The 25,488-nt window shown below is 45.9% G+C and overlaps 1 protein-coding gene across 7 annotated transcripts in view; it reads left to right on the top strand.

Moving 5' to 3' along the window:
* The window catches only part of CGNL1 (cingulin like 1), a 100,436-nt gene that overhangs the window by 68,823 nt on the left and 6,125 nt on the right, over nt 1–25,488 (top strand). For 6 of the 7 annotated variants that reach the window (XM_061594882.1, XM_061594877.1, XM_061594880.1 and 3 more), the window contains 7 exons: nt 4,655–4,825; nt 7,180–7,341; nt 8,855–8,944; nt 15,256–15,339; nt 17,542–17,666; nt 18,155–18,263; nt 25,268–25,431. In XM_061594882.1, coding sequence (XP_061450866.1) covers nt 4,655–4,825; nt 7,180–7,341; nt 8,855–8,944; nt 15,256–15,339; nt 17,542–17,666; nt 18,155–18,263; nt 25,268–25,431 — 905 coding nt within the window. Of the gene's footprint in view, nt 1–4,654; nt 4,826–7,179; nt 7,342–8,854; nt 8,945–9,444; nt 13,965–15,255; nt 15,340–17,541; nt 17,667–18,154; nt 18,264–25,267; nt 25,432–25,488 lie in introns of those variants that run through there. The other variant, XM_061594883.1, reaches the window with a different exon arrangement.

The raw sequence follows: 25,488 nt of genomic DNA, 5'->3' as shown, positions 1-25,488 counted from the left end.
CTTGAATTTAAATTTGAAAATTTTTAAATTATGTTTTATTGTGTATTGTATTTACATCCACTTGTATTTTAACCTGTTTTATTATGCTGTACACCGCCCTGGGAGCTTATTGCTATAGGGCGGTTTAAAAATGTAATAAAATAAATAAATAAATAAAATAAATTCCTGCATTGAGCAGGGGGTTGGACTCGATGGCCTTATAGGCCCAACTGTGATCCTATGACTACAAAGCCACAGTGAGCATCAGACAAGGAATTAGGGTTGCTAATCTTCTTGGCAAAGACTGGAGAGCAATGACAATGTTGGCAGAGTTAGAGAAGACCCCCAGAAACACAACCTTTTTTTGAATTTGCCATAGAGATCATTCAGAGCCAATAACTGCAATTTGGCGATAGAAAATATTGGAAATCCAAAGACTGTGTGTGCACTCAAGGAGTTTGTGGCTTGTCTCAGTTTGAGTAATTTTGTTGGATTTATTATGTTCAGACTTTTTCCAGTTTTCTGATGCAAAGAATCCTTTTCAACTGAGGCTGGGGTTCCCACCATGGCACCCATGGACACACGTGTATCCCACAAAGCTTTTCCTGGTACCCACAAGAGAACCTAAACCCACTGAAATGAAAATTAGACAATTAGAGGCTTTAATTTTGTTTTCTGTGTGACAGGGCTTGATGATGTTCAGTCATTCTTAGGAGGAATTGTATGGGGGGAAATGACATAAGTGGGAGCACCAATGTTTTCCCCCAAAATGTTTGTGGACTCCGGCTCAGAGGCATCAGATGTATTTGTGGGAAGACTTGAGGGCTGATGTGCCATATTCTGAATTTGACAAGCTTGGACTGAATCAAATCAGCTTTTGGCCATAGTACAGATCAAGGTTTCCCAAACTGTGGTCCATGTACTACCGGTGGTCCACAAATGTCATTCAGGTGGTACACAGAGTGTCTGTAAAATTTCACTTTAAAAATCCTACAGCTGCATTACAATTGCCATAACAGGCAGAAGCATCATTAAGTGGCCTGCCAAGACCCTCAAAAATATTCTAGTGGTCCATGGGGAAAAGTGTTGAAATCATTGGTATAGATTGTTTCGTCTTCCCATATGTCACATGGCTTAGCATGCTTGATACTTGGCTCAGCAATACTACATATGAGAAGGCTCTTGGTGTTGTTGATCGCAAGCTAAATATGAGCCAACAGTGTGATATGGCTGCAAAAAAGGCAAACACTATTTTAGGCTGCATTAACAGAAGTATAGATTCCAAATCATGTGAAGTACTAGTTCCCCTCTATTCAGCATTGGTTATTTTAATTTATTTATTTATTTATTTATTGGTTAGGCCTCATCTTGACTACTGCGTCCAGTTCTGGACACCACACTTTTAAGGATGCTCTGGAACAGGTTCAGAGAAGGGCAATGGGCTCCTACTGGGAGAAAGGGCAGGATATAAATCAATGAATCATTAAATCTAATGGACCCTTGGATGATAAGGGAGTCAAAGGTGTACTAAAGAACGATAAGGAGATTGCAGAGAAGCTAAATGAATTCTTTGCATCTGTCTTCACAGTGGAAGATATAGGGCAGATCCCTGAACCTGAACTAACATTTGCAGGAAGGGATTCTGAGGAACTGAGACAAATAGTGGTAACAAGAGAGGAAGTTCTAAGCTTAATGGACAATATAAAAACTGACAAATCACCGGGCCCGGATGGCATCCACCCGAGAGTTCTCAAAGAACTCAAATGTGAAATTGCTGATCTGCTAACTAAAATATGTAACTTGTCCCTTGGGTCCTCCTCCGTGTCTGAGGACTGGAAAGTGGCAAATGTAACGCCAATCTTCAAAAAGGGATCCAGAGGGGATCCCGGAAATTACAGGCCAGTTAGCTTAACTTCTGTCCCTGGAAAACTGGTAGAAAGTATTATTAAAGCTAGATTAACTAAGCACATAGAAGAACAAGCCTTGCTGAAGCAGAGCCAGCATGGCTTCTGCAAGGGAAAGTCCTGTCTCAGTATCCTATTAGAATTCTTTGAGAGTGTCAACAAGCATATAGATAGAGGTGATCCAGTGGACATAGTGTACTTAGACTTTCAAAAAGCGTTTGACAAGGTACCTCACCAAAGGCTTCTGAGGAAGCTTAGCAGTCATGGAATAAGAGGAGAGGTCCTCTTGTGGATAAGGAATTGGTTAAGAAGCAGAAAGCAGAGAGTAGGAATAAACGGACAGTTCACCCAATGGAGGGCTGTAGAAAGTGGAGTCCCTCAAGGATCGGTATTGGGACCTGTACTTTTCAACTTGTTCATTAATGACCTAGAATTAGGAGTGAGCAGTGAAGTGGCCAAGTTTGCTGACGACACTAAATTGTTCAGGGTTGTTAAAACAAAAAGGGATTGCGAAGAGCTCCAAAAAGACCTCTCCAAACTGAGTGAATGGGCAGAAGAATGGCAAATGCAATTCAATATAAACAAGTGTAAAATTATGCATATTGGAGCAAACAATCTTAATTTCACATATACGCTCATGGGGTCTGAACTGGCGGTGACCGACCAGGAGAGAGACCTCAGGGTTGTAGTGGACAGCACGATGAAAATGTCGACCCAGTGTGCGGCAGCTGTGAAAAAGGCAAATTCCATGCTAGCAATCATTAGGAAAGGTATTGAAAATAAAACAGGTGATATCATAATGCCGTTGTATAAATCTATGGTGCGGCCGCATTTGGAATACTGTGTACAGTTCTGGTCGCCTCGTCTCAAAAAGGATATTATAGAGTTGGAAAAGGTTCAGAAGAGGGCAACCAGAATGATCAAGGGGATGGAGCGACTCCCTTACGAGGAAAGGTTGCAGCATTTGGGGCTTTTTAGTTTAGAGAAAAGGCGGGTCAGAGGAGACGATAGAAGTGTATAAAATGATGCATGGCATTGAGAAAGTGGATAGAGAAAAGTTCTTCTCCCTCTCTCATAATACTAGAACTCGTGGACATTCAAAGAAGCTGAATGTTGGAAGATTCAGGACAGACAAAAGGAAGTACTTCTTTACTCAGCGCATAGTTAAACTATGGAATTTGCTCCCACAAGACGCAGTGATGGCCACCAGCTTGGATGGCTTTAAAAGAAGATTAGACAAATTCATGGAGGACAGGGCTATCAATGGCTACTAGCCGTGATGGCTGTGCTCTGCCACCCTAGTCAGAGGCAGCATGCTTCTGAAAACCAGTTGCCGGAAGCCTCAGGAGGGGAGAGTGTTCTTGCACTCGGGTCCTGCTTGCGGGCTTCCCCCAGGCACCTGGTTGGCCACTGTGAGAACAGGATGCTGGACTAGATGGGCCACTGGCCTGATCCAGCAGGCTCTTCTTATGTTCTTATGAATGAATGAATGAGGATGATCAGGGGGCTGGAAACAAAGCTCTATGAGGAGAGACTGAAAGAACTGGGCATGTTTAACTTTAAGAAGAGAAGACTGAGGGGAGATATGATATGTTTTGTGAAAATAGCATACACAATTCATTTCATGAGAAGTAATTGCTTGCAAAAATATGTACAATAGTCAAAACTGCATTCAAAAATGTGTTTATTAGGAGAAACGCATATTATAATGCTGAAGAATTTTCATGAGGATTATTTTTTTTTAAAGTTGCATATTGCTGGAGAAACCTGGAGAACTGAATTTAGGACTAGGAATATGAGAAACGGAGAGAATTGAAACTGACAGTCTTGACTGATGAAGTACTTGCCTAACGTCCTTTGTCCTGTTTTGTGAGTTAAGACCAGTCAGGTGGAGTTTCCAGTCCTGTTTTAGATTCTAGCACTTGTCTTCCAGGCCAGAAGCAGTAGCGGCCCCACACACACACGCATGCACAAGCAACCAGCCCTTAAAACAGGAGGAATCACTAGCACTGCCTGTAATTTATGGTAGCTTTAATTTTTCTTTTTCTTTGTTTTTACCTTACTTTTCAGCTGAAAACCCGTTTTTAAAAAAAAAAAAAAAAATAACAGAGAGAGAGAGAGAAAAAGACTGCCCCCAGAAGGGCAGGGGAGGCTACCGAAATGCCTGGAAATGGTTCACTTTGTGGCAAGATATATCCCGCATCTGGCAGAGAGAACAATAAAATAGAACTGAACTGTTTCTGCCCAGATGTGCCAACAGTCCCCAACTCTGCAAGACTCCGTTGCTCTTAAAGCGGAAGGTGACTCCCCTTAGAGGCCTAATGACCAATGTCAGCAGCAGCTGCAGGCTTTGAAGTCTGAGGGAAGACAGTTAGGCCAAGCCCCCACAGTTTAAGTGGCCATTGTGTTGCTAGTACCAACACCTTTCAGTGACTTTGGCATGCCGAGGCGAGGACCCTGGTGGCTTCCAGATGCTGTTCGCTTGCAGGGCCTAGCACCCTTGGCCATGGGCCGTGCTGGGTGCCAGAGGTGCTGGGAGTTGGGGCCCAGCAGCACCTAGAGAGCCAGAGGTGTTCCCTGCCCCTGCCTCATAATATAATTTGTGAGCAACACAAGCTGAGAAATGATCGGCTTGGTACTTGCTTGCTGGGCTTCTGCATTGCTCCTACAGCTTTTGGAAATGCAACTGTGTAGCGGGGATGATGTGGGCCGGTTCTGGGAATTTTTTGAATGCTTCCATCTCCTCATAGGTTTGCTTTCCTTCCTGCTAGATGGCAGAGATTGTTGAGGCTTCGCAGACATCGACACTAGAACTCCAGAACCAGCTTGATGAATATCAGGAGAAGAATCGCCGGGAACTTGCCGAGACACACAGACAGTTGAAAGACAAAAACGTGGAGCTAGAAAAGGCCCGCCTGGCAGTGCTCAAGATGCAGGAGGAGGTAACAGCTCCTCAAGCGAGAAGAATCATCCTGATTCTCGGGGACCCAGTGGATCTTTGCTCCTGGGGCTGGGGGAGGGGCAGAGAGTGAAATCCCAAAGAGCATTACTCACCTGGTTCTTTCAGCCTGTCAAAGTCCTTACTGGCAAGTGTCCTGTTTTGCCGTACCATTTTGCCTTACTGGCAAGTGTCCTTGACCCACCGTGGTCAAGAGGGAGGGGTGGACGGAAGCTGGGAGAAGCAGGAACATTTTACAGAAAATGGAGAACTGACCCTATAAGCAGAGTGCATAAAAGAATGCTTTTATTTTCATTATTATTGTTGTTGTTGTTGTTTAATTTATATCCCGCCTTTCCTCCCAGCAGGAGCCCAGGGCGGCAAATTAAAGCACCAAAAACATTAAAACATCATAAGACAAACTTTAAAACACATCAAAACAAAAACATCTTCAAAAACGTTTCTTAAAAAAAGCTTTCAAAACATCTAAGATTAAAAACATTTTTTAAAAGAAGGTTTAAGAACATATTAAAAGCAATTCCAACACAGACGCAGACTGGGATAGGTCTTAAAAGGCTTGTTGAAAGAGGAAGGTCTTCAATAGGCACCGAAAATATAGCAGAGATGGTGCCTGTCTAATATTTAAGGGGAGGGAATTCCACAGGGTAGGTGCTGTCACACTAAAGGTCCGCTTCCTATGTTGTGCAGAACGGACCTCCTGATAAGATGGTATCTGCAGGAGGCCCTCACTGCAGAGCACAGTGATCGACTGGGTATGTAAGGGTATATTTTTATGACTGAGCACACCCACCACCCCGTACGTGTCTCCCCAAAAAGCCATTGGCATGCTGCCATCTTGTGGTTGGAAAAAAATTACTCCAGATCATTGAGACAACTGTTGAGAAATGTGAGTTCTGACTTAACAGGCTTTGTTTGTGGATTGGCCTGTTTCATAAGCCACAGTCTCAGTGACTCCACATGCACACATTACATGGAGATGACTGTTCTACATACTCCATGAACAGGAACTAGTGGAAATCCGGGATCCCAAACTCGGAACAGGAAGTGGAGCCATATTCAAATCACGTGTCCGTATGAGGTGCTCACAAGATCACTCTTGTGAAAGTCTGTCCAAGAGCACAGAGCACAACCCTAGAAGCAACTCGTCGTACCAGGCAGCACTTGTCTCTTGGCTGACTAGACCAGCTGCTGCTTCCAGATTTTGTCCCTTTGCCCAAAACTATTGTTGACCCTTTGTTTTGTGTTTCCTCCCCTCATGTTCTTGTTCCCTTAAGACAGCCTTCCCCAAGCTGGTGCCCTACAGATGTTTTGGACTACAACTCCCATAACCCGAGCAGGCTGTGCTGGCTGAGGTTGATGGGAGTTTTAGTCCGAAAAATCTGGAGGGCACCAGCTTGGGGAAGGTTGTCTCAAGAAGTCAGTTTCACAAATGTCTCAGACCAGCTTGCATCCTGCTGGAATGCTTTTTTTTCCGTTTACTTTCTGGAATGGGCAGGGCCATTTGTACACCGCCCAGAGAGCTTCGGCTATGGGGCGGTATAGAAATTTAATAAAATAAATAAATAAATAAATAACGTGGCCATGGATGCCTAGCTCAGGAAAAGAGAACCATGTTATTTGTCTGTCTGTCTGTCTGTTGTCTTTCAGTGTCCAGTTCCCTTCTTTGTTCTCTCTGTCCATGTCTCAAGACGCTCTTTCCTCCTCTCAAACTGGGGTGGGTACTCCAAAGTGGTTAAGTGGGCAGGTGAAGTTTCAGAACAGTTTACTCCAAGATGGAGTTGCTTCCCACGCCAGGCCAATCCTCCAGCAGAGGGCCAGCTGATTTGTGGAAGGGATGGGCTATAGGCCTTGTGGCGTTTCACTGGCCCTTCCCACCTTTCATTCGGGGATCGTATTTGAACTGCAGCTTCCTAGTTGCAGTTTTGTCTATTAAAAAGAAATGGGCTGAATCCCAAATGGATAACTGCCAGCATGATTCAGTGAAAATGGTGAAAAAAAGCCAGGTACCAACTAGTTCTAACTTTGGATTGAAGTACTGAGTTAAATTATAAGTATATGTAGCATTTCACTTTTTTATGATGTCCTGTTATCCTGCTGTAGCATGGAAGGTCAGATGCGCTGTTTTGTTTTTATCATGCTCTGAATGATTTATTTTATGACCTTTGAATTAGGCTTGGATTGAGGGAAGCTGGATTTCCAATAGCAGTTGGGCCCATGGATCTGTACTTGCAAAATGCAAGATGGGTTTTTTGTTTTTGGTTCTACATCTGTCTGTCTGTTTGCAACAGACCAGACTAGCGATTGCCTCCTTTCCAGAGGGGTTTCTTTTTGTTTCAGGTGCGTTTTATGGAGGAAGAATTACGGGATCACCAGAGAGCCCAAGACGAGGCTAGTACAAAAACTCAACTTCTAGAACAGACTGTGAAAGCCCTGGAATATGAACTGGATGCCAAAAACCACTTGAAAGAAGACCGAGCAAGACAAACCAAGATCATGGAGGTAGAAGAGATGAACAAGAGGTGGGGTGGAGAGAGCGGAGTGATTTTTTCAGGCTCAGCCATGAAGATGGGCTCAAGGGGGAGGCAGACTGACCCCAGCAAGGCCCCGGGGGCCAGTGTCATAGCTTCAGATGCCATGAGCATCACCAAGGGTGGATGAGGCCCACTTTGGCTACGTCCCTTTCTCCTGAGTTACATCATTCTTGCTCTGTCCCTTGCAGCACCGCTTCTTTCCGTGGCCCTCTCTTGTGCGTTTCCTTGCTGCCTGCACTCTGGTTTCATACCCAGGTCCCATGGGCTATGGTCTGAAGGCACATGAGGCCAGCTCCCCGCTGAAGCTAAGCAGGGTCAGGTCTGGTCAGTGCCTGGATGGGAGACCGCCTGGGAACCATATGTAAGCCGCCTTGGGTTTCTAGCATGAAAAGTTAGGCGGGGTAGAAATGTAATTAATAAATGATAAATAATAATAAATAATACCGTCTCTGAGAGGCAATGTTCTGACAAATCGCCCAGATGTCACATGACAGAGAACAGAGGTTGTTTGGTGCTGGGACACAGCACATGCGCGCGCACACACACACGCGAGTAGCAAGGGCTCATGGGGCACATGTTTCAAATTGCACTATGCTTCCCCTGCACTGCAACAAATGTTGCATCTGAACATTTGTGCATTTAGCCCAGTCCTGTTTTATTTGTTCTTTCCAAATATTTCTATATAGGGGCCCCCGCTTTACGGCACTTCGCTTTTTGGCGTTCCTCTAATGCGGTGTTGCGCAAATGCGGAAAGTCCCTGCTTTAAGGCACTTGTTCCGCTTTTACGGCGTTTTTTCTCGTTGCGCGCCATTTTCGCGTCATTTTTGCGCAACACGCACCATTATTGTCTATGGGTTCCGCTTTTCAGCGGTTTCTGCTTTTCGGCGGCAGTCCGGAACGGAACCTGCCGTATAAGCGGGGCCCGCCTGTGTTGCCTATCAAATTCTCTTTCCAAGGCAGTTTTACAAAAAGACAATTAAAAAAGTGATGATAGGGGGAAAAAGGAATTACCTAAGCAGCCATAAAAACATGACATGCAGTTAAACTATGTTTATGGGACTTGCAGCTCTGTCCCTTTTTTGTGTCTGCAGCCCACAGGAAAGGGAATTGTGAAGCTGCTCTTTTCCCCCGGTCCCTTCTCTGTGGCATGCGTAAGATGTGGGGCTGTGGCTCAGGAAATCCTAGTTGCCCTAAGAAACTGCCCCAGAGAATTGTTTTTGGCTGTGAATAGTTGCTGGCTCCTTGATGCGTGAAGGTCAGGCTAAACCAGGGATGGGAACCGGGGGGAGGTCTACAACTCCCATCCTCTTCCCTGGCTGTGAACCATGTTTGCTGGGGCTGATGGGAGTCGGAGTCCCACAGCACTTGGAAGGGCTGCGGTCCAACCACATTCTGTTCCCGCTTGGCCTCGTGTTGTGGTGAAGGAGTCCCATCGTGGGCACCCTTTTGCATTGAGCCAATGTCGTGTCGTCCCTTTTTAGGACAAGATGTCCCAGCTGGAATTCGAGCTTGAAGAGGAACGGAACAATTCGGATATCTTGTCTGAAAGGATCAGCAGGTGCAGAGAGCAGGTACTTGGGCAGTGGGGTGGGAGGTGGGATTCTACATTGGCTGGCTCTGGCTTGCGGGGGACGGGACATTAAGGTTACTGACAACCCTCTAGATCCCTCTGATTGGTCACATGCCACCAGCATGTGGCATTCCTTCCTCATTGGAAGGAATAGGAGCTCCTCCCGGGGCTTCCCTGTGTTTCATTCATGTTCTCCTCCAAGAAGGGTATGAGGAGATTGCCCGGGGTCATCCTTACAGCGCTTCTGTGGGGCAGCTGAGGCTGAGTGAGTAGGTCTGGCCAGTGCTGAGCCAAGAATGTGAAGCCAGCATTCTGTCCGCACCACCTGCTGGCGCTAAATCCTTCTGTTTCCTGTCAGCTCTAGCTGGGCAGGTACAGAGAGCTTTTCCTGTTGCTTGCAGCTTCTCCACCAGTCAGAGGACGTGAAGGGGAGGAGTTGCAAGGCTGCAGCATGTCTCCCAGCCGCCTCTCACTCCTCCCTTTGCTTTCCCTTGCACCCAGGCGCACCCAGGGAACCAAGCCATGAGCATGCAGAGGCAACATGCCAGACCTGGAATCGGTTGCGGAAGAGCTTACCGTGCCCTTCATTCCTCTCGCCTGCTTAAAAGGCGCTTACATGAAGGCAGCATTCATGACGAATTGTCTTGTGTTCAGCGGAGATGCGCCTTTGGCACTACAGCCCATTCTGAGGCTGGGATTCTGGCATGGAGGCAGCCTTCACTGCCTTCAAGGACACAGGAGTAGTTTTTAATCAGAAGCTCTAAAGGAAACCACTTTCTAACCAGCAGCATATTGCATAAGCGTTTAGGGCAAAATAGGTGTTTGTACCAAAGGCTCTGGAGCCCCCAATTTCATACACAAGTTACAAGGTTTGCTTTGTTCTGAGTCAACACGGATGGGGCAGCGGACAGATTCCCAGGAGACTATTTCAGGGTCTGTTAAGCATTCAGAATAAGGATGAGGAAGAACAATGGGTTTGGTTTGGTAAACATTTTGGATTACGGGGCCAATCCTGCGGCCAGAAGAAGCCCCCCAGCCTGGCTTCCTTCTGTGCCTTTAACAGAGGTTTGGGCTGGAGCAGCGCACAGATGTCATTTTCATGGCATGGACGGAGCTAAATATTGTTACCGCTCGCTAATTGCTGCCGAAGGGACAGCGATGGTTGGCTGAGAAGGGGACAGACCTTTGGGTGACCCAGCGAATGTTTTTTTTTTTCTTACCGGGAAGTTCTTAATATGAAGATAATGAAGACTAATCTGTGGGGTGATTGGCATTAAATAGAAATTTTTGTCACTGTTTCATGGGGCATTTAACTCTTGAAACTGCTGTTAATTGTGCTTGATGTTTCTGCCCGTGTGTTGACTGGCTTTGAAGGTAATGGGAACCTGTTCCAGTTCAGCAGATGGGGATTACCCCTCCTGGCCCGATCCTTTGGGAGGAAAGAAGCACATGAAACGAAGTGTTTAGAGGCCACGTGCTGCCTGGATTGTGCCCGTTGCGTTGGGGCTGGGGGGACACAAGGGGCCATGCTAGGAGCCCGTTTCTGACAACAAATGTGGGCCATGGGCTTCCTGTCTGTAAATGGTCTTTTGATTGGTTCGAGGTCATGACGTCGCTTGAAATGTTGGACTCCAAGCCTGGTAGAACCAGTGCGATGGAGTGGATTTGGTGGTGCACTAGGTGTGCAGAGAGCAGTGTTCAGATTCAGGTTCAACTATAAAGTATGCTGGGTGACCTTTTGACCAATCAGTCTCTCAGCATAACCTACCTCACAGAGTGGTTGTGAGAATAAATGGGAGGAGAGAACATTTGTAGACTGTTTTGAGTTTCTTAAAGGCAGAATAAAAAATGTAACGACAAGCCAGGCCAGAACATGCACATCAACCAAATGGGCCTGTGTGGCTTTTGGGGTCTCTCTCAGGGCTTGAACAGGCAGCATCAAGGTCACTTGGGACTTAGCAGAGGCTGCTGTCTGCAGTGGTACAGGAAGGCAATTTTAGGCTCTGTACTCATGAAAGGGCCCCGCGTGACCTAAATTCCATGTTATTTGGAAAGCTCTTGAACCTGAGTCTAGCAGTAGGGGGAAAAGAACCGTCTTTGGTATGCCACCATGCTGGGAGGTAGATGGCCCCTCTCAGCATCTCTTCCCCCCCCCCCCCAATGTTCAACTGCTGCTTCTCCTGTCTTGGAGCTTCCTAGGCCTGAAACAACAAAAGAATGGGGGGGGAGTATAAATAAAGCAGACTGAACATGAATTAACTGACTCCAGAGCAACTTCTCGTAACTGTGCAAGAGGTCCATTTCCATGATGATGACACAATGAATGAGTCAAGGATGAAGTTACACTGGCAGGGCTGTCATTCATTTCCTTTGGCCAAACTATCCGGGCGGAAGACACACACTTGCTCCTCACTTGGCACAGGTGTGTGGAGCGAGAAGATGAAAATGCGGGGAGCGCTGGCTCCGTTTTGGCCAGAGAGGCTTCCATTAACTCCCTTTATTTAGCAGCTGAGCATCTCTGCCGAGTCAGATGGTCCAGGGAACAGGCAGGGGACTTATTTCCTCTGGCTTTCCCCCTCCTTGAGGACTGGCAAATTGCACACTTGCACAGTGGGAGATGGAAGACAGTGGCTGCAGCTGCCTTTAGGCTGTTACTGGAAATCAAATGACTTTTCCCCCTCAGCCACCAACTTTGGAGCTGCTCCTTATCTGGCAACGGGCCCAATGAACCAAACTCCCTGCTAAAGGCCCCTCGGGTCTGATATGCCCCTTGCTCTGCAGTGGGCCTCCCTTCCAGCAGGGGCACCCTACTGCCTGCAGTGGCACAGTGAAAGCTTAGAATCGGAACGTCTTTGATGCGTTGGTGAGGGCAAGGGAAGGCGGACGGTGTTCCACACGGAGGCAGAGTCAGCTCACTTTCCTTCCGTCTTCGTGGCCATGATGTGCCAGTCTGGACCTGACAGGAGGTCGTGTCTGTGTCTGGATCCTTAACCGGGTGTGACCCCTCCAAAAAGGCCTGCAGCTTAGACAGGAGAGTTATAACACCCCTTGAGAACCCCACCTGGATGACACCCTGCACCAGAAGCCCAAAAGTTCTTGACTGTTCCTTTAGTGGCAGTAAATGTCCCCTGAATGAGCCTTGGGCAATTCCCCTGCAGGTGCTGGGTCCAAGGGTTGTGTGTGTATGTGTGTGAGTGAGAGAGAGAGCGAGAAAGCGAGAGCGCAGTTTGCAGCTTTGAATGGGCAAGGATGGAGAGCTGAGAGTTTAGCTTTAGTTAGCTCATCTGGGGTTGCAGTCAGTGTGGTGGTTTCTACAACAGTTTCATGGGACGATGATGCAGGGATGGTCATAGTCCCACAGATAGAAAGCTGCTGTTTGCTTATTGGAATGCATTCGCCTGCACTCGAGTTCTGCTCGCATATTGGTAAACAACACAGATATTACCAAGCAACTTCCCGTGTGTGGGTGTGCGCTCTCGCTCTCTCGCTCTCTCTCTGATCCAAAGGATACTAAGCGTCGTAACGCCACCCCTGGAACCTACCACCACTCAGGGAAATGCACCCCAAGATACAGCTCTGGCGTTGACCCTTCTGCTCTGAAGCATCTTTCAGCAGTAGCCTTCGCTACAGTGCTGCAGCCTTTGCTGTCCTACGTCCAGCCCAAATATGAGACCAGCGGTGGCTGCCAACATTTTTCACCACTTCTGAGCACCCTGAGGACATAATGGCTCACTGTCTGGAGCCTCACTCTGACCAGCTACATCCAGCATAGCCCCACAAACTCTCCATTTAAAAGTTGCCTCTATAATTAATTTTCCCCCACCTTCAGAATTTTCTTTCATTTTGTCTGGGCCTCCTGAAGCAATTATAGCAGAATTTTCTCAATAAAAGGACCTTGCCAAGTAAAGTGGTGGGCACTCCACAGACACAACCTTCCATGTCTGGACAATAATATTGGGTTCAGATATTCCTGGGGAAGAAAAAGTGTTTTCTTTATGTAATTTTTACCATTATGACAATCCAATCCCGTATGAACAACCCTGGCCTAAACTGGTTACAGACCCACTAATTATAATCATGTTCTAACAAATTAAAATCTGAGAACTCAAGCTAATAGAAATCTTTCTAAATTTGAAGTAACAGTGTTGAATCCAGACAATACAAGGAAGGGAGTGGTGTCAGCCCTGTACAAAGAATTCTTCAACATCCCAACTGGACCTTTTGCAGGTCTTAAAACTCTGTGGGAGATGGATAGGAGTATTAATATAAGTGAAGCTAAATGGAAAAACATTCTCTTAACCATACTGATCAGTGTCTGCCTATGTGAGGAAAAGCTCTTTAGGGATTTCACCCAGGAGGTACTGCACACTGGTGCAGTTACCCCATAGGACGTCAGGGTTGGCACCAGATTGTTGGTGTGGGGGTGATACCAGGGGCACATACTTCCATTTATGGTGGGACTGCCCACTTGTTCATAAATTTTGGACTGAGGTATATAAGGAGATTGCTAAGATTATTCAGACCACTATTCAAATGACTTCACAATTATCACTGCTAAACATGCTGGATGAACAGGCAATAAATATTCATTGAAAGGAATTATCAGTGTGGCTGTTGGGAGCTTCTCGAATTTCTATTGGTCAAAAATAGAAGATGTTACATGATTTACCATATAATAATGTCTGAAATCTGGTGATATCTGAGAAAATAACAATTTAGAAGTTTTGAAAGGATCTGAAGACCTGGAACGTGTTTATGCCATTTTGTGGGAATTTATCACTTACGCTACTGCGAATGATGTGCAAAGTTTTTTGCCTGTACCAGTGCATGAAATTTGGATCTCATAACTGTGATTTATAAAAATCGGCTGCTCTATGGACCTTGTTCAGTTGTTAATACCAGGGGAGTGGTAATGTAATCTTGAAAACAAATATTCTTTCTTGTACATCGTCTAATTATATTTGTTTTGTTCTTTATCATTCAGTAAAACAATAGTAATTCATGGAGCTTGTTGTGTGTATGCATCGGGTGCGTACACATGTGGGGTGCATACAGTGTCCCTCTCCATTTGGTGCCTGCTAGGTTGGACACCCCACCACCTTGCGGAGAACTGTCCCCGGTTAGCAAAATTGGCTCATCCCTGCTATCAGGTCCTTCAGCGCTCCCTCGTGTTGTGTCTTTGGACCCGTTTCAGATTTATTGCCACCCCTTGAAGTCTTTCCTGGTTTACATCCTTAAAACCTGGGCAGAGTCCAGAGCTGCTGCAGAAATCTTCTGGGGCCTCGTCCCTTGGATGTGATGCCAAATGATGCTGGCGCTGGACCCTTCTGGGCCTCCAGTCTCTAAACAGTGGTGCTAGTATCTCTGGTGGCTCCTCTCGTCTCCTGTGTCAAGTGTGTATGTGTTGGGGTTGTGCTTTTTATCTAAGAAACAAACCTTTGTTCCTATAGCTTTACCTCCCTTCTCTATCTCCCACCTGTGGCCAAGCGCCTCCTCAGTCCGCCCCCTTTGTCTTCTTCACCCACGCTGCTCCCTTGCGCCATAGAATCACAGAGTCGGAAGGGGCCTGTAAGGCCATCGAGTCCAACCCCCTTCTCAGTGCAGGAATCCAGGTTAAAGGTTCCCCAACAGGAAGGTGCTTTATTCCAGGCCAGACTATTTGCTCCTCTCCGTACTGTCTGCTTTGGCTGGCAGGATGGCAGAGAGCAGTCCCTTCCTCATTTCCTGCTACTTGATCCTTTTTTAACTGGAGGTGCTTCCGGGGATTGAACCTGGGGCCTCTTGTGTGCTCAGCGCTGAGCTGCAATTCCTCCTCCTTCTGTCCTGCTGCTTTTTCAGCAAGGTGGCCACTGAGCAAGCCGGATCCTTCCTTCTTTCCCATCCTATGCTCTCTTCTCGGTCCCCACCCTAAGGTCCCGCTTGGGAGTGCCGCCCTTTCCTCCATTTGTGCCCGTTCTGTCCATTTTCAGACTGTTGGTGCCCTGGCCTGTGGCCAAGGAAATGGCTTCTAGTCGTGATGGCTGTGCACTCGCTTTAGGACCAGAGGCAAGGCCAGTGGCTGGGGGCCACAAGTGGGAATGTACTGTTGCCCAGATGCCTTGCTTGTGGGCTTCCTAGAAGCATCTGGTTGGCCACTGGAGGGAGCTGGAGTAGGTGGGCTCTCTTTGGTCTTATCCAGCTGCAGCCAGGCTCTTCTTACTGCCCCTTAATCCAGCGTCCAGGGTTGGAATAAACAGAGGAATAAATGAGAATATTGACAAATGGCTACAGTTTGGTGGTTTCAGGCCTTTTTTTCTCCTTTATCACTTGCAGATTGAGCAAATGCGGAGTGAACTCCTTCAGGAAAGGGCTGCAAGGCAAGACTTGGAGTGCGACAAGATTTCCTTGGAGAGGCAGGCAAGGATTGCAGCTTAGCTTGTGTCCAGGCTCAGCTTGGGGGTGGTCTTGAACGCCAGGGCTGAACAGTGGGGGATGTGGGTGGTAAAGAACAGTGCCTCTGAAGGCCTAGCCCAGCCTTCCCCAACCTGGTGCCTTCCAGCTGTTTTGAATAGCCATCAGCCCCAGCTTCATAGGGCCGTGCTGGCCAGGGCTGATGGGAGTTGTCATCCAACACAGCTGGAGGAAGGCTGACTTAGTCCTACACCTTCCGGGTTAAAGAGCAGGACCTTCTTTCAGTACAAACTGTGTTGATTGGCAGCAGGTTTTGGCACCAGTGTCTCTCCTCTCGGAAATTAGCCAGGAGGAAATCACCCATAGCCATCCCAGATTAAACTCGCCAAGTATTGGCTTAAGGAGCAGAGTACCACCTAGTGGTGGACCTGCATCTTAGTTTTCCAAAACTAAGGCTGCAATCCACCACTCACTTACCTGGGAGTAAGTCCCATTGAACCCAATGGAGCTTACTTCCGAGTAGACATCTATTGGATTGCAGCTTAAGTGTGTGTTTTTCCTTCTCCAAAGGATTGGCTATATTGGTGTGTTTATGCATCTTTAGTAAGTCACTAACAGCATGCTTTGAAATACATAACTTCACATTTATAGTTTCCATATTATTATTATTATTATTATTATTATTATTATGACCTTGGGCCAGTCACTGCCTCTCAGCCTCAGAGGAAGGCAATGGAAAACCACTTCTGAATCCCCCTTACCATGAAAACCCTATTCGCAGGGTGCCATAAGTTGAGATTGACTTTAATAATAATAATGGAAAATGGACTGCTTTCAAGTCGATTCCAACTTATGGCACCCTACGAATAGGGTTTTCATGGTAAGGGGGATTCAGAAGTGGTTTTCCATTGCCTTCCTCTGAGGCTGAGAGGCAGTGACTGGCCCAAGGTGGTGGTGGTGGTAGTAGTAGTAGTAGTAGTAGTAGTAGTAGTAGTAGTAGTAGTAGTAATAGTAGTAGTAGTAGTAGTAATAGTAATAGTAATAGTAGTAGTAGTAGTAGTAATCTGAATGAAATGAATGCCTCTTTGCCCAGGCATTTTAAATTTTAAATTTAATTTTCATTTATTTTAATTTTAATCTTTCGTCTTAATTTTGTTTTTAAAAATGTTTTCTATTGTATTGTACCCAAACCCACATGTATTTTAATCTGTTTTTACCCTGTTGTACACCGCCCTGAGAGCTTGTTGCTATAGGGCGGTCTAAAAATGTAATAAAATAAAAATAAAAATAAATAAATTGGCAAAGTTGTGTTTGCTATGGAACATCTGATCTCCAGGGGACTGTTTCAAGCCACATGCTAATCAGTTACTGAATAGTTCAAACAAACCTCTTTAATCCTATATAGTGCTATCCCCTGGTTCTGTTATGAAGGTGGCTTTTGTGTTTGTCAGTCAGAGGTGTCCGATCATGAGGATTTGGGGCACAGTTAAGGGTGACAGCAGGCAACTTTTAGTTTTATTTAATAAATTTAGACCCCGCTTTTTAAGAAAAAATATTCACAAAGCAACACACAGATACCAACAAACATCAACTAGTACAAATACAATTTTTGAAAACATTTAAAATATCCATGATTCGTAATGCTCTTTAGAAAGCTAGCACAAAAGCAATGACTAGCCTGGCATAAATTAAACTTACAGCAAAGAAATTGCAACACTGTTTCTGCCAGCAACTAAAATACCCCCCAAAATGGATGGGTCTTCAAGGTCCATTTGAAAATACCAACAGATGGACTTCACCTGATTACCTTTGGAACTTAATTCCACAAACATGGGGCTCCATGTGCCCAGCAACCTAAGCAAGACCTCTGAAGTAGGTTGTCAGGTATGGGGAGATTGATATGAGTGAAGGTGGTCCTTTCTGAGTAATATTAAGGGCTTTCAAAGTCATTATCAGCACTTGAAATCAGGCCCAGAAGGCAAGATAGTCAGATCTGAGCAATGAGCCACGATCTGCCCCAAAGTCTCCATTAATCAAAATGAAAGAACCTCCTGGTGGAGTGTGGCTCATATTAATTAGGGAGATGGAGTGATGTGTGCCATTCGCTGTTCAAAAAGCCTGGGCACCAAAATGTCTTGGGCCAGTGCTGCATTGTTAATTGGTCCACAGACTTATCTGTGCAATAAACTCTGCATATTCTTATTCCAGAACAAAGACATGAAAAGCCGGATCCTTCACCTGGAAGGCTCTTACCGGTCTAGCAAAGAAGGCCTTCTGGTTCAGATGGAAGCCAGAATCATGGAACTGGAGGAGCGGCTGGAGAACGAAGAGAGGTAAAAGACAGCGGGGAGCCTCCTGCAGAAGATGATGGTATCCAAGTAGTGAATGCTCTTCTCCTTCAAGAGTCATAGAAGGCCTCTTATCTAAATAGGGGGATCCACCACTTCTGTTAGCTTTTAAAAAAAATCTGTTTCAAAGTTTGTACAGCTTACGATATTCAAAATCAGTACAGAGATTACAATCAGTCCACCCAACGAAAGCAACACAATAGCAGAGCCAGGCTAAATCACAGAGGGTAGTAGAGATGGACCCTCCATGTCCATAGGCAAGGTACAGCAGAATTTCAGATGCTGAGAGGGGCCTACATACATAACAGGGCATGTTGCTCTCATGCCCCGCTGGTGGATTTCCCAGCGGCGTCTGGCTGAGCACCAGTGGAAACACAGTGCTGGACTTGACAGGCCTTTGGTCTGATCCTGCAGAGCGCCTTTTATGTTCTTGCCTTGTTATCTCTTATGCATCTCTTCTGCTGTCTTCCCAGGGATCGGGCCAACTTCCAGCTGAGTAACCGCCGGCTTGAAAGGAAAGTGAAGGAGCTCATGATGCAAGTGGACGATGAGCATCTCTCCCTGATGGATCAAAAGGACCAGGTAGGCCGGAAAAGGATCTCTTGGGCTTACCAAGAATTTGCCCCCAAACTTAATTTATGAAATTTCTATCATGCCTTTCATCTTGGAACCGTGAGCAGCCCCCGGAACTCACTAACACTAAAAGCATAAAAATATTACACAAAATGATATGGCTCCCATCATTCCGTCTCGTATACCTCTGCTTTTTCTTACCTGTGATGTCTGATGCTTTCTGTTGCTCTACAGCAGGGGTAGCCAACTCCTACTCCCATCAGCCAGCATGGCCAATAATGGCGAGGGGTGTTTCAGCCCAGCAACATCTGGAGGGCGCCGTTCATTTTGTCCTTTCCTTTGAAAGGCTGCAAAGGGCCTTTTTGGAAAGTTTGCTTTTTCCTTTGACGTTTTCAGAAAAACAAAGAATTGCCTGACTAGTTCAGCTGAGTCCACCACTGCCTGCACAGCGAGGCAAATAACATTATATGGCAGCCATGCCACTGCAAGTATCTTCTGCATCTGCCCCTCTCTTTCCCCCCACAGCTGCTTTTAACCCTAGGGGCAGGGGTGGCTGGTGCCCACTCGACCTGGCAGGGCTGCGGTTTGAGTGTGGCCAACAAGGTCATGGGGGAGTGGCCCAGTTTGGGTTTTCTCTCCCTTCTCCTCCCTTGCAAACATGCTGTGGATACTTAAGCATTCCAGTTTTGCATATAGCACCTAATTAAACTCTAAAGTGTCTTGCTTGGTTCAGAAGGGATTCTGGCCTCTGTCACAGCAATATCATGGATAATAGTGCAGGTGTTCTTGTAACTCTGTAATGGGAATATGTCTTTATTGTTCATAGCCATCAGCCACCACAATGAAATAATAAATAAAAATACATACTATAAAACTAGCTTCACCAAGGTATACATAACAACAATAAACATATCATGATCAATTAAAATTTGTGGTCCTGTCTGAAAGTATATTGTCACCAGTACTTGGAATTTAGGTATAAAAGTTTAAAACTATAAAAAGGGCCGAGGGGCCTCCAGTACAGCCTGCGATTGTTTAAGGTATCTGGCTCTGATTTTCCTGGCAGCTAAAGCAAAATTTGCCACTTGGGCAGTTAAAAAAGTGTCATTACCTGTAAGAAGTACACATATTTGTTCCAAGGGAGATCTGTTTGATAAGGAGAGAAGGATGGAAGAGAGGAATTTAAGCCTTGGAGCATTATATAAAGGGCATCTTATTAAATAATGAACTATATCCTCAATTTCACCAGATTTACAAATGCAATGTCTTAGATGAACTGGGACCTTAGCGTACCTCCCATCCAGCAGTGCCGTATGCATAGATTGAAAGCGCAGCGCTGTAAAAGCTTTTCTCAAAAGCGGGGTAGTTAGGAAAATAAAATATTGCTCCATGCTAAAAGAGGCTTTAAACAGTGGGTACCACATAGAGAAAGACAATTGGTTGGAGGCGTGGAGATCCCATCTTTTGGCGTACAAATAGATTCTTTCTTTGAGTAACTGTTTTGCACACATGGAGGGGTGTGAGGGTAAAATTTCAATATCAATCCCATACACAGATAAAATGAATTTAGACCGGTTGAACCAACTGTTTTGAGATGGATTGTGAAGCTGCTGTAGGAAGCATTTCTTAGGGAGACGTGAATCTTTCATACATGCGAGCTTGAGACAATAAATGGCCAAAGCCGCATGGACGGAGGATTCTAAAGAATGAAGTCCTTGTCTCTAGCCTCAGGTAAGATATTGGGGTGCCTTGCGGAGTAGCCAAGATAGATCTGATGAAAAGGTTCTGTTCTTTCTCTAGTGGGGAGACGTTAACGTGCCCCCAAATTTCGGTGCCATAAAGGAGTTGAGGAATTATTTTCCTATGGAACATTTCTACTGCGGGAGGAACCAAACTCCCCCCTTTAAATTTAAAGAAACGAAGGAGCAATTGGATGGATCAGGCAGCCTTCAGTTTGGTTAAATCAAGATGTGACTTCCATGCAAGGTTGGCATTGAAGCAGAGCCCAAGGTATCTAAAACTGCGGAGCTGTTCGATGGGCTTATCATTAAGTTTCCATAGGTGGGTTTTTCTTTTCTTTCCAAACACAACCACATTTGTTTTAGTGTGGTTGATTGATAAGTGCTCCTTGTCACAAAACCTACCCAAACTTCTTAAAAATTTCCTCATCCCTGTCAAGGTAATGGAAATCAGGGCCAGATTCTCGGCATATAATAATACCAAGAGCTTAACATCAAGAATTGGGGAGGGGGAAGTCTGGACCAGACAATTCCTGGACAATATTGTTAATGTAAAAATTAAAAAGGAACGGAGCTAGCAGACAACCTTGACGGACCCCCCTATTTGTTGGAATTGTTTCAGAGAGAAGGCCATTGGCACCTAGCCTGACCCTCAGGGAGGTGTTTGAATGGAGCATTTGTATTAAATACAGCAATCGTCTATCAATGTTTGTGGAAGATAACTTGTGCCATAAGCGATCTCTATCGATGAGGTCGAATGCGGATGTAAAATCAACAAAAGTAACAAATAATTCATGTCAGTTATGAAGCGATAATAGTTATTGCCTAAAGATCTCCAGGAGGAGAGCCAGTGTGGTGTAATGGTTAAGGTGTTGGACTATGACCTGAGGGACCAGGGTTCGAATCTCCACACAGCCATGAAGCTCACTGGGTGACCTTGGGCCAGTCGCTGTCTCTCAGCCTCATGAAAACCCGATTCATAGGGTCGCCATGTCAGAATCGACTTGAGGGCAGTACATTTACATTTGAAAAGATTTCCAGAGTTTCTTGTTTTAAAAATAAAACCAATTCTATAAACTGTAAGTTCCTGTTGCTCAGAAAGAAAGATATGGTGGGTGGGGAAAAGCAAGAAACCAAAATGTTAGAAAAAGGCATCTTTCACACCATAAGATGAGTTCTGAATATTGTAGCCAGGCGTTCCGCAAGTTCTTCCAGCATTCCACTGGTGCGGGGACTCAAACATTCTCTTGGTTTTTATAAAAGCAGGGATTTCCTTAACTCAAAAGTCCTTCTCCTTTTGATCAACCACATTTACACAGGTTCCACCTCTCCACTCCAAGTGAAATTGGGGCTGGAAGTGTGCAGCAACCCCACACAGGCCCTGCTAGTTGGGTTACCAATGCCAGGATGTTAGTGGCACCAACTGTTCTCCTGCTGTCTTCTCCCCCAGCCCCCATCATGAAAGCCACAGTCCTAGGTTCAGAAAGAAAATAAACATCTGGTCTTCTTCAAAGTCCTCCTAAGCTTTTTGTTAGATTTAAAACAATTATAATAAGCTCTTGCTGTAATTCCTGTGGGGTTTAATTAACTTGCATAAACCCATATCAAATTTTCAGATACTTTGTTTGTTTGATTGATTGATTTATATCCCGCCCTTCCTCCCAGCAGGAGCCCAGGGCGGCAAACCAAAGCATTAAAAACACTTCAAAACATCATAAAAACAGACTTTAAAATACATTAAAACAAAACATCTTTAAAAACATTTTTTTAAAAGCTTTCAAGACATCTTTTTTAAAAAGGTCAAAAATATATTTTTTTAAAAAGGTTTAAATAAATAAAATATATAAAACATACTTTAAATAAATAAAAATAAATAAAAAGGTCCAATCCAGCCTAGTCCATTCTTGTGGCAGTTTCCCACCAAGTATCTCTTCTTCCTCCCACCCCGACAATAAAAAAGGCCAGGTTTGGCCCATGAAGAAACCAGATTTCCCCTCACCACCTTGTGATGCCAGCCGAACATTTTTAGGTTTGCAGTTTGCCACCAAGTAGAATCTCCTCTTCCTTCCCTACCCCCTACAATAAATAGGACCCAGTCTGGCCTATGAAGATACAAAACTGCTTTTAGAGTAGTTTACCACCACTCCTCTCACTGATATGTCTAGATATATCTGAGCGGGCTCAACACCACTGTGTGATTCTGATACATTTATTGTTTATTGATTTGATTTATATCCTGCCCTGACTTTGGGCCAGTCACTGCCTCTCAGCCTCAGAGGGAGGCAATGGTAAACCCCCTCTGAACACCGCTTACCATGAAAACCCTATTCATATCCTCCTTGGGGTTTGAATGCTCAGCCATAGTAAAGGTGCAAGCAAGAGGGTTTAGGGATTGACTTGAAGGCAGTCCATGTCCGTTTCTTCCTCCCAGTAGGAGCCCCGGGCGGCAAAGAGGCTGACTAGCAAGTGGGCTGCTCTTGCAGCAGCCTAGACTCCTCCCTAACTTGCTGCAGTGGCTGTGTTAGAGCGGCCTCATTGCGGCAGATGGAGTAGGGGCCTCCCTAGGAGGGCTGGCAAGCAAGCCTAGCTGTGCTTTGCATTAGGATTGGCTGAGTGGTGCAGAGAGCTGATGGGCCAGAGAAGAGCAGATGGACAGAAATGTGTGCAGAGCTTCTCTGAGTTCAAATAGAAGCACAAGATGTGTGTGGAACAAGAAAGGGTGTGTGGCTTTGAGGATTTGGGGGTTGTTGTTTTTTAAATGGCTTGATATCTCATTGGGAGGGCTGTGCCCCAGTAGCCTCAATGGACCAGTCTCCACTGCCTGGAGTTTCCAGTCCTAGGATGGCAAGGTAAGCACATGCCCAGAATGTGGCTGGAGGAAAACCGTTGGCAGGGCCCGAGTTCAGCACCCCTTTCCTCCCATCCCCTCCAAGGGATGCCTAAAGGGAGATCAGTTAATTGGGATTCAGCAGTCAGCTTAACCATAATAACTTTGCAAGGCAGGAGGAGCCCCCGGATTTTCACACAGGTATGTGCACATGTGTCATGGGCCTCCGTGTCTGCAGCTCTCTTGGACGGTTTCTGTTGGTTTCAGCAAAGCTTGCACAGTTGAGAACTTCCTAGTTCAGGGGTTCCCAAACTTTTCCCCCCACAGACCACTTGAACATTTGCTGAAGGTCTTGGTGGGCCACGTGACGCATTTCCTGCCGTCGTAATGCCCTGTGCGAAGTGCTGTGTGATGTTTAACTGTGTTTTTATTGCATCTTGTTTTTCTGATATACGGTATTCCATAGATATTGTAATACAATACAAGAAGCAATAGAAACAGAGTTAAAATCAACAGGAATACACAATGCGACGGCTGTGCCGTCTCCCATCTTCAGCCACAAACCCACCAACATGCCCCAGACCATCAGTGTTCCACAGACACTGTTTGGGAGCCCTTAACCTAGTGGATTGTACTCCATTTTCACGGAAGTGCGTGCATGTCAGGATCCCTCCTGTGGTCTCCACCTTGTCACGGTCCCACCTCAGGTTCCTGGTCTCTTAACAGTTCTCTCACCGGCCCTAGCAAAGATCTCTCCAGATCCCACTGCTAGGCAGCACCACCAGACACTCCCTGTAAACAATAATGCCTTGAGACTGTGCCTTAGTCTCCTCCTGACTTATTGCTACTTTGTGTCTGGGTGCACTTACAGGCCTCAACCCGGCTGTATCTTTGTACCTCTAAAGATTACAGCCCTGGGTCGCTCTGGATACCTGATGATGTTACACTATCTCTTCACCACTGCCACCACTGATACTGTTTCCCAACCTTGGTATATGCCCTGCCCACCCTTCTGGTCTGTGAAACCCAGCCAAGGATCAGCCATTTTGGTAAACCAAGAACTATTTATTTATTTACACAGGGAATAACAAGATTGCTTAAAGTTTTAGTCAACAAGCGTGTGGTTTCATAAGATGCATTACTCTTATGTTTCTTAATCATCAATATCCTGCCTCACTACCCGCCTAATCCAATCCACCCAACAACCCTCTACAGAACCATCCGAACCAACAGAACTCCACCCCCTCTCAACTGTCATGCTCTCATTTATACCTTCAGACATTTAAACGCTCAGCCAATCATCATACAAATTCTTCAACATTCCAACCCATGTACTCCCCCCTCTCACTCAGTCTACTTACCACATATACTCTAATAAACCTGCACTTACCATATTTACAGTATTAAATGTACAGACATCACAGTGCACTATTTGGATTTTCTGCCTCAGGCCCCAAAACATCTTAAGGTGGCCCTGCTTGATAATTTCAGCTTTCAAAAGTAGTTTGCCCTCATATTGGCAGGCAAGAGCTTGCAAACGTTGGCCTGTGCCAGGGTGAGACTCAGATGGGCCGGGATCTCTTCTCGATTGTCCCAGAGTGCAGGACATGGAATAATGGGCTCAAGTTGCAGGAAGCCAGATTTCGACTGAACATCAGGAAAAACTTCCTAACTGTTAGAGCCATACGGCAATGGAATCAATTACCTAGAGAGGTAGTGGGCTTTCCGACACTGGAGGCATTCAAGAGGCAGCTGGACAGCCATCTGTCAGGAATGCTTTGATTTGGATTCCTGCATTGAGCAGGGGGTTGGGCTTGATGGCCTTATAAGCCCCTTTCAACTCTACTATTCTATGATTCCATGATGTCATCAGTTGGGTGTGTGGAGTGAGTGTCAAAGCCCTGCACAGTTCTGTGCCATTCCTTGTCCTCATGAGCCTCCTGGCCACCCAGTCCCAACTGTTGTGCCTCTCTCTTTCTCCCTCCTCCTGGCCATTCCACCCATAAGCTATTCAGAGATGGGTAAATAGACTTAATTTGCAGAATGTATTCCAGGCAGAGAAGACTCCTCCTCTGTGTCACCCTCTGTACTGCCCTCTCCAGTTCTCTCCCTCTGCTAACCAGTGGGCCAAGGGATGAGGCAGTAGTTGCCCCCTGGCCCTCTTAAGGCAAGGAACAAGGGAGCGGGGGAGCCAGAGAATTCCAGGCAACACTTTCCTCCCTCAGATGCTGTAGCTGTTCTCTTGCAGAGTGTGTCTCAGCTGCGGAGGGTTGGTCACTTCGGGATCTGGTTGGGGTATGAGCTTTCCTCTGTCCACACAAATATTTCCCATAATGACTCCATTACTCACATAGGGGCAGAGGTGTCGCTTCCTGCCCTCCATCTCGGGTCACTGAGGAGTCCTGGGTCTGCCCAAGCTGTCATTGGCGTCTCTTCTTGTTTCTCAGCTGAGCTTGCGTTTGAAAGCCGTGAAACGCCAGGTGGAGGAAGCAGAAGAAGAAATTGACAGGCTCGGGAGCACCAAGAAAAAGCTTCAGAGGGAGCTGGAAGAGCAGGTTGACTTGAATGACCAACTGCAGGGGCAGCTGAATGCAGTGAAAAAGGAACTCAGGTGGGAAAGGAGGAGCTTTGCCACCAAACGTGGTTTCCATGCCACCACCCACTCTTC

Source organism: Rhineura floridana, chromosome 14, assembly GCF_030035675.1.
Source record: "Rhineura floridana isolate rRhiFlo1 chromosome 14, rRhiFlo1.hap2, whole genome shotgun sequence".
NCBI classification, from domain to species: domain Eukaryota; kingdom Metazoa; phylum Chordata; class Lepidosauria; order Squamata; family Rhineuridae; genus Rhineura; species Rhineura floridana.
Note: the sequence above shows the minus strand (reverse complement) of the source record. Positions and strands in the feature narration are given on the sequence as shown.